The sequence below is a fragment of the Quercus lobata genome, chromosome 3 (genome assembly GCF_001633185.2).
Source record: "Quercus lobata isolate SW786 chromosome 3, ValleyOak3.0 Primary Assembly, whole genome shotgun sequence".
In the NCBI taxonomy this organism is placed as follows: domain Eukaryota; kingdom Viridiplantae; phylum Streptophyta; class Magnoliopsida; order Fagales; family Fagaceae; genus Quercus; species Quercus lobata.
In genome coordinates this window covers 40,679,866-40,688,561 of record NC_044906.1, presented here as the reverse complement: position 1 = coordinate 40,688,561, position 8,696 = coordinate 40,679,866, and the positions used below count along the sequence as shown (strand labels likewise).

Below are 8,696 nucleotides of genomic sequence, written 5' to 3'. Positions count from 1 at the left end.
CCCATCGGTTAGACAGTTTTTTTTTTCCCATAAATTTATAACCTAAGCATAGCACTGATTCAGCACAAATTATTTTATTTGTGCTTCAAAATTTAAACCATTACAAATAACAATATATTTATATTGGTCTTATACAAATAAATCCTATAATGTACTTTTAAAAATGTCTGATAACACAATCAAATAACTCCTATAATATTCATTTTATGCTTTTGGCATGAACCCAAAAATGAAAAAGGAATTATGCCCACAATTTTTAATAGATCTTCCCAAGACGTGCATAGATATAATAAGACCTTTAAAAAAAACTGCATAGACAACGTACAGACGTATTTTTCAAAAATATATATGAAATTTCCACAAATTGTCATTTTTGCGAAACATAACATATATTGGAATATATTCTGTAAAAAGAAAGACTTTTCAAAGCAGAGTTGAAGAGAAACAAATGGTCCCAACTCCCAAATAATGAACGTAATAATATAAAAGCACTTATTCCTTGACCTTTTGTCGTAATACTCCAGAACTAACGCCAACTCACTTCCAAGTACCACCTAACCCAAAATCACCATTAGGAAACAATTCCCAGAAATCATGATTTGAGCTAGAGCCAAATCAAGCTGATTTCTTTTTCAACTATCCTGACCTCTAGATTGGTGAGAACTTCCATGAAAGGTTCCCATAACTTGGCCCTCTCTTCATCATCACATATCACAAGCTTCAGTTGCTTAAGTTTCTCGGTTGATTGTGGCAACCCATTACGCAAGTTCAAGTTCAATAAGTACCCTTTCATGTGGAGCTCTTCTAAATTACGCAATTCGCCAATATCTTTAGGCAAATTTCTAATGCCAAGGCAGTCAGATATGTCAAGAAATCTTAACTTTTGGAGGCTTTTAATTGAATCTGGCAACTCTGACAACTCAGTACAGGATCTAAGCCTAAGCACTTCTAAATTTTCCAGCATTTCAATTCCTTTGGGCAATGCAGACAGATGATGACAATTGGTGATGCTAAGTTTTTCTAGGAGGATAACATCACACAACCATGCGGGCAATTCCACTAGATCATTGCAATAGTCAATGTTTATCTCCATTAGATTTGGCGATGCATCTTTTACTTTCATAGTACTATTCCCAAAAGCCTGACCAAAACTGCACATGAACAAGGATAATTTCTTCAAACTCCTCAACCATATAGGGGCCTTGAAAAGGGAAGGAATTGAAACCTTCTCTAATCTGATTCTCTTTAAATTGGATAGAGACTTGAGTAGTTGAAAATTTATTAATTCAGCATAAAAGAAACCATAATTAGTGATTATCACCGCCTTGAGTTTATCCATTTTCTCCACAAACTCAGGTAAGCTGTAAATCTCTGACTGAAAGTTCAGAATTAGAACCTCAACATTGGGTGCTTGAATGTTGCACCAACTTGATTTGAACGATTCATCTGCAAAAAGAGTTCTATACAGTGTGACAGGGTTTTGTAGGTTATATATAGTATATGTATGTGTATGTGTTTGTGTGTGTGTGTGTGTGAGAGAGAGAGAGAGAGAGAGAGAGAATGAACCAACCAGTTGAGATAGAAATTAGGCGAGCATTGGTGGGTTGTTGATTTTGTTTTGTGTACCAGAGTGGTAGGGCGTTTTCTCTTATGTCCATAATCAGTCTTTGCATTTTTTCTATTGGCTCTTGCTTACTCTCAGATATAGCTAGCTCTCTAAGAAGATCATGTTGTGTGACAAAGTCTTCATTGTAATACCTGCTAAACTCACTTTCATCTTTCCTGGGGAATGGACAAAAAATAGAAGCTTAGAAAGATTTAAAATCATCAAACTTCACATACGAAAAATTAATTCCATTATCATCCAACATAAAAATATAATAACACAGATAAGGAAAATAAATACTATCAGTTTACATCTACAATAATTGAATTCAAACATCTACAAGACAAGCAACAATTTTTTTTCCCAGACAAATAGAAGTTGGAAACCCCTTCTTTCCCTTGGTAGAGTAGTTGAAATCCCTCATTGTTTCTAGCTTTGTACAACTTTCCTTCTTTCAAGCTCTTTGTAATAATCACCAACCACATCAATGGTATGAAAAATCAGATTATTGAAATAAAAAGTCACCATACTTTGTCATCACAAGACTAGCCAGATGCCGATTGTTGAGTTCCTGTAAAGTGGCAATAGCATCAACGCCATCTTCACCTAGATCATATAATTCCGCCCACATATCAATGAGGGCAGCAGTGTAGGTCCTTCGGTCTTCAGGAAATGAACCTAAATCCGTGATAAACTTTTTGAATTTGACCTCAGGACCTGAAAATTCTAGGCTTCTTTGGAGACATTTATGCAGATCAATATTGGAAATAATGTCATCAGTAGACCATTTTCTCAATCTACTGAGCTGAACCTCTACACTCTGCCCACGGAATGATCCACCAATCACTTCAAGGGCTAGTGGAAACCCCCCACAGCCTTTCAATATCTGCAATTTATGGAACCAAATAACATTTGTTATTCTTTTAAGGTTACAGGGTTTATTTAGTGTTTTAGCTATTTAAACTACATTAATAGTTTGGAATATGAAACCATGGTTCGTATGACTTTTCCCCCAATCTTTTTGCTCGAGTTTTGGGGACAATTCATAAAAAAAAAATAATAATAAATAAATAAAAAAACCCCAAGCTTTAATGTATATGTACGTATAAAAACATGATTTCTAGAGGTATTTCTTCATTCATATACATACCTTACACAAAGTAAGTGCAAATAAAATTAAGCCTGTTGAATGCATATATATCATAGATTGCCAAAGTACCTTATCTATATATTCATCTAGAATGTCATCTGGAATGCAAGAGCTCCCATCTTGCAGGGTTGAGTGGTGAAAAAGAGTCATTGCATCCTTAGCATCTAACGGTTTTAACTCATATGAGCTAAATCTTGTAAATGCAGTTCTTGTGGTCACTAGAATCTTGAAATTTGGCATATGAAATTTAAACTTCTCGAGAAGGGTTTCTGATCCTGGCCAGACATCATCTAGGATCAACAATGTAGGATTTAATCCAATTCTTTTTGGTAGTTCCTGCAAGTGGTTGACCGCATCTTCATCACTTTGAAACTCAGGCACCTGAGCACCCGCATGATTCAATAGTGTTTGTACAATGACCTTCAGATTGGGAGCATTGGAAATAGTGGCAAAAAAAATATTGTCCCCAAATTTGTCTATCCACCAAAAAAAAGAAAAAAAAAAGACTCTAGTTAGAAAGTTGAGACCAAGGTACATTTTCTTATATCACTGTTACTGTACTCAGAAACAAAAATAATGGCAAGGACATAGAAACAATCACAAAATCCCACCCCAGCAAAGAATTTGAAGTGAGATTAAAGAAAAAAGAAACTGTTTTTTTTTTTTAAAAAGAAAACCCACCAATTATTAAGAAATGAGAATCATTTTTTTTTTCAACATTATCTTTGTCACCACTCTTCTGAGGCAGTAAATCCAAAGTATGAAACCAGCAAATGTGCCAAAAACATTCCTATGACTATTGAAAGGGCTAAAGCAACGGCCTGAACATCCTGCCTAATGAGACATAGATTTGTTTCAAACTGTAGTTCAATTTCACATCCAGGAATTTGAATCTGCATGCGTGAATGCAATCTCATTCATTCCAATTATAGCAAAACACATATAATATTCAAGCAATAGCTCATTTTAGGATTCAACAGTGAACTCCTCTGTATTTTGTTTTTGGCACTACCTTACAGTTTACTTTCACTAGAAATAACATGTTTGCTAAACTGAAATATCCATTTTGACCCCAATGCCACTTAAATAAATTTAACAAGTTTTATATCAGTATAATTCCTTTTTTTTTTTATGGAATATATCAGTATAATACTATAATCAGAAGTAGAGAGTTAGTGTTAATTACCAAATCACACACAATTTCAGTAAAGCAAACAAGTAGATAATGCAACAAATTGGAAAACCAAATCGACGAAGAACTTCTTCAAAGAAAAAACTACTCTGAGGGTAACATACCCTGACAAGACAATTTACTAGTATAAAAGAAGAAGTTCACATACTACTCAATAAACTTTTGAGATTAGACTCTACTGACAATGCATTGATGTCACCACAACTAGTCAATAACTTATGGACTTCTACATTTGCCTCTTCATCAGGATGCGTCCGCTTCACTCCGGAATCCTGGGACCACACTGTATGCACTGATGCAAAGCTGGAACTTGTGTGGTTCAGCAGTATATTGGTTTGTCAGTGTTCTTGACAAAACCAAGAACTAGAAGGAACAGGGTTTATGGATTTGAAACAGAGAGAGATTCACGATATTCTGTAATACAGTAACCTTTCTACTCAGGAAAACAAAATCTGTGACTCTCGCTAGAGGGAGACTTGAGAAACTGTCCCAACTTCTACTACTTAAATTATGACTTGTTCTTCAACAATTTATCAAATCACTACAAACCTTTTTCATATTTCACAAGAACATCTGCACTATAACTCAAAAGAACTAATCTAGTTTAAGACTCAGCACACAACCACACAACACACACTTGATCAATATCCAATCAATTTGAGCATCACACCAAGAATTTGGGATACCTTTAATGTCACCATCTTGACAAAGCATTTTGACCAATGTGGTCTTCCCACATCCTCCAGGAGCAGTGAGTAGAAGCAGCGACTCCTCCCACAACTTTGTCTTCAACTCCTTCAAAGGCACATCGAAGCCAACAATAAAATCTGGGGGTTTAGGAACCGAATACGACGGCCTAGTTTCTTTTGTTTTCTGCATAGCCTTCAAAAGCCGCAACACATCCCTTCTGGTCTGTAAATTCATGTCAACTTTAATGAACGTCACAATTGCTGCGTTCAGCTCAGTAAGTTCATCATAGTACTTGAAAATGCGCAGCAACCAATTTTTTTTCGAGCACTTGCGAATGAGCTCCTCGCCCTTCTTAATTTGATAGATCAAGCTCTTTGTTTCGTCTTTTGGGAGACCAAGTTCTTCGCCTGCCTTTCTTATCTCTTCCATCGCTGGCGCAAATCTATCTAGATTGCGTTTGAGTCTTTTAAAAGCGGAGTTGAAGTTAAGGGCTTTCCTTCCATATTTCTTAACTACCTCATGCAAAATGTTGAATGCCTCTCCAAGCGCTGCCCCCGCCAATAATTCAGCTGGCATAACTTTGCTTTGACAAACAGGCCAAAACAAAACAAGCCAAAGATTTTCTTAATTTGTCCAATATCTTTGGAAAACCCAGATAAGAAATACAATTCTTACAAGCTAAGCAAGAATGGTGTTTCTCCACTCAGCGACATGCTACTTTAAAATTAAAAAATAATAATAACAATAAAAGATTAAATTTCATCCGTGTAATATTCTGTTTCTAAAAAATGTTTAGTTAAAAGTTGAAATTATACCCTAAAGTTTGGGCGTTTAGATTCTATGATACGAAGTTTTAGAATTTAAAACCTAAACTTTTAAAACTCCCACAATTTTTCATATCACCACTATTTTCTTTTTCTTTTTATTTTAGGTTTTATATCTTATATGTGTATATTAAGAGGATTCAGAAAGTTAGTTATTGTTTTTTTCCTGTCAAAAATACCCCTAAATCAATTAACTAACAACTTAAAAATTAAGTTAAAATAGTAAATTGGCAAAAGAAAGTTAGTTATTGTTTTTTTTACTATAAAAAAAATACCTCAACCTAAAACTTAAAAATGGGGTTAAAATAGTAAATTGACAAAAATAATAAATTTCTACTTCTACGTTGAAATGTGGCCAAAATGGCCAACTGGCCCTAAAATCAGAACTATTTAGTTAGTAGGCTACTTTACAAACTATATCATTTTCTAGCATCTCGAGTCCATGAGACTCGATTTTGGTTATAAATCGAGTCTCAAAGACTCGATTTCCATGTTCTGATCTGGCAGTTGTTGCCCACCTGGAAATCGAGTCTCTAAGACTTGATTTATAAACCAAAAAACTTTGAAAAAATTCTAAGTCTCACAGTCTCTCGTACAAGCCAAATACCCAAAAAAAAAATTTAAGAAATCCAGAAGGAGATCAGAGGGAGAAAGAAGACTCAAATTAGAGGGAGAAAGAAGAATCAGATCAGATAGGAGCCGAAGCAGGCCTGGGCCGCGCGAGACCCAGGTCGCGCCTCGCGCGACCCAGGTAGCGCGCGACCTGGGTCTCGCGCGGCCTGGGTCGCGCCCCATTGCGACCTGGGTCGCGCGCTGGGTCGCGCATCGTCGCGACCTGGTTCGCGCACGATGCGCAGCCTGCGCGCGACCCAGGTCGCGACGGGGCGCGACCCAGGCCGCGCGAGAGCTGGCGCTGGTTCGCTCACGGTGGTGGTCTGCTTCAATCTCGATCTTCTCTCTTTCTGTTTCTGGTGTTTTTTTTTTTTTTTTTTTTCTGCTCTGATGAAGTTCTGGCTGGGCTGTGGGTTGGTGTAGTAATAAAAGTTAGAAATCGAGTCTTTAAGACTCGATTTCCATGTCATCGCCACGTCAAAAAATATGTCAGATTGGACAATGGAAATCGAGTCTTTGAGTCTCGATTTATAAGCGAAAATCGAGCATCAAAAACTCGAGATGCTAGTAATTGATATAGTTTGTAAATGGAGCCTACTAACTAAATAGTTACAATTTTAAGGCCAGTTGGCCATTTTGGCCTTGAAATGTCTTCCTGCTTTTAATAAACTCTTATTTTTACGTTGATTTAAATTCCTACTTTTACTCACTAACTTCCTACAAAATATAATCACCATTTTGTTAGTTTTAAAACCCCTCAAATCTACAAAACTCAGCCTACGTTTTTTTTTTTTTTTTACTTCATCATGATGTATTTGTTTCTTCTATCCTCCTTTTTTTTCAATTTTTTTTTTTTAAAAAATTTCATTACCCTAATCTCACGTTTTTATTTTCCCAAATCTCTTCTTTTTTATTATAAAAAAAAAAAAAAAAAAAAAAAAGACTTCTACTATAAAACCAGTACTATAACTTCTATCCATCCTTATTATCCCAACATCCCCACTAAAAAGCAGTTACCACTATGTAATTTCTCATGCTTTTATTTTTGTTTTTCGCTTTCTCACTTACGATCTCCTTATTATCACTAACCTCCACGTTTGTTAGTCAGTTTTATATTTATCTTATATTTGTGAAGTCCAAGTTTCATTCTCATCAATCTCATGTTTCTTTTTCTCTATAGATTTTTTTTTGACAATTTGTTCAATCTGTGCTTTTCAATGGTTATTTTTTAAAATTAAGCCAAATTTTAGCAACTAATTGATGGCTTCAATGGATTTGATGTTAGGGACACATTTTACGAGGTCTAGAATTGAGATTGGCAAATGCAATTAAGACTCAAACCATTCGTTGAGCAAACAAGTATCTTTCAAAATTCTTGGTAGTATTGATTTATGTATTTATGGGGGAAATAATTTCTTCATCACACCCTTAGGGTTTTTTTTTTTTTTTTTTTTTTTTTGGTGATTGGAAAAAGTAGAAATTTCAAATTATAATAAATGCAAATTATTAATTTTTACCCAAAAAATAGAAGAGCTTCTGAGCACATGCGTGCTCAGAGGCTAGTAATAATAATAATGAAAGTAATAATATATATATAATCAAAACCTTTGATTTTTTATTGACATTTCCAGAACTTGCAACATCAATATCATTTTTTTTAAACAAAATTATTTTTTAAAAACAAAATTATCTGACTTTTTTAATTAACAATATCAACTTCAACCGAAAGAGGACTAATCTTTGATTGGAGTAGAGATATGAGCTCATCTTCTGTTATTTTCTTTTCCTCTACTTTGTTAAAAAAAATAAATAAATAAAATTATTTTATGGTTTTTCATGCATTTTTCACGGTTTTTCCAATGTATATGAATTTTTTTCATCGTTTAAAGTTTAGGCCCATTAAAATTTAAAACTTATTTCTTTATGAGTTCATGTACTTTTTTCTTTTTCTTATATTTCTCTTTTGAATAATCATATATTTTTTTAATTGTTTCAATAATTTATTCTTTAATTATATATCTTTTTTGGCATTTTGGAAGTTTTAACATCTAAATTTGTGTTAGTTTTTGCAATATTTGAACATGTTTAGCATATTTCAATGATTATACCATGTATTATTCTTTTGAAGGCAATCAATTTTTCTTTTATACTTCTCTATTGTGTAATCATATATATTTTGTTTTTTTTTTTCAAAAATCTATAGGAAGTAAATCTTATGATTCTTTAATATTCTTTGGCCTTTCAAAAGTTTTAACATCTGAATTATTCTTTTAATGATAACATTCTTATATTTCTCTATTGTGCAGTCACATATATAATTATATAAATATATATATATATATATATATATATTTCTATAGTTTGTATGCTCTGAATCTTTTGATTCATTTCAATAGTTATAGACATGGATTATTATTTAATATTTCTTGATCTTTTAGAATTTTTAATATCTTAATTTTTTAGTTTTTTTTTTTTTTTTTTTGCAATATCTGAAACTGTCTGACAATTTTTTTGTAAGTCATTGCACGTTCAAACAATGGCTTCTTCATCAAATTGTAACACGAATTGAAATCATACAAGAGCAAATCATGCAATGATGTAGTTTCTTAATCAATTTAAGAT

At 33.6% G+C, this 8,696-nt stretch overlaps 1 protein-coding gene across 1 annotated transcript; it reads right to left on the bottom strand.

The window, feature by feature from the left end:
- Nucleotides 1–459: 459 nt before the first annotated feature.
- LOC115979287 (probable disease resistance protein At5g66900) lies at nucleotides 460–5,170 on the bottom strand. The gene is made up of 5 exons (XM_031101287.1): nucleotides 4,635–5,170; nucleotides 2,826–3,232; nucleotides 2,137–2,492; nucleotides 1,571–1,782; nucleotides 460–1,446 (listed from the first exon to the last, which is right to left on the bottom strand). Exons 1-5 carry the CDS (start codon nucleotides 5,065–5,067, stop codon nucleotides 605–607), a joined length of 2,250 nt encoding a protein of 749 aa, XP_030957147.1. The 5' UTR covers nucleotides 5,068–5,170; the 3' UTR covers nucleotides 460–604.
- Nucleotides 5,171–8,696: the final 3,526 nt, after the last annotated feature.

What these genes read in the sequence shown, in the direction of transcription:
- LOC115979287 (XM_031101287.1), bottom strand. Translation starts at nt 5,067, where the DNA reads ATGGAAGAGATAAGAAAGGCAGGCGAAGAACTTGGTCTCCCAAAAGAC. An exon ending in TAGATGAATATATAGATAAG is followed by an intron (nt 2,493 to 2,825) that starts GTACTTTGGCAA and finishes CATAAATTGCAG; the next exon opens with ATATTGAAAGGCTGTGGGGG. An exon ending in GCTAGTCTTGTGATGACAAA is followed by an intron (nt 1,783 to 2,136) that starts GTATGGTGACTT and finishes TCCATTCCCCAG; the next exon opens with GAAAGATGAAAGTGAGTTTA.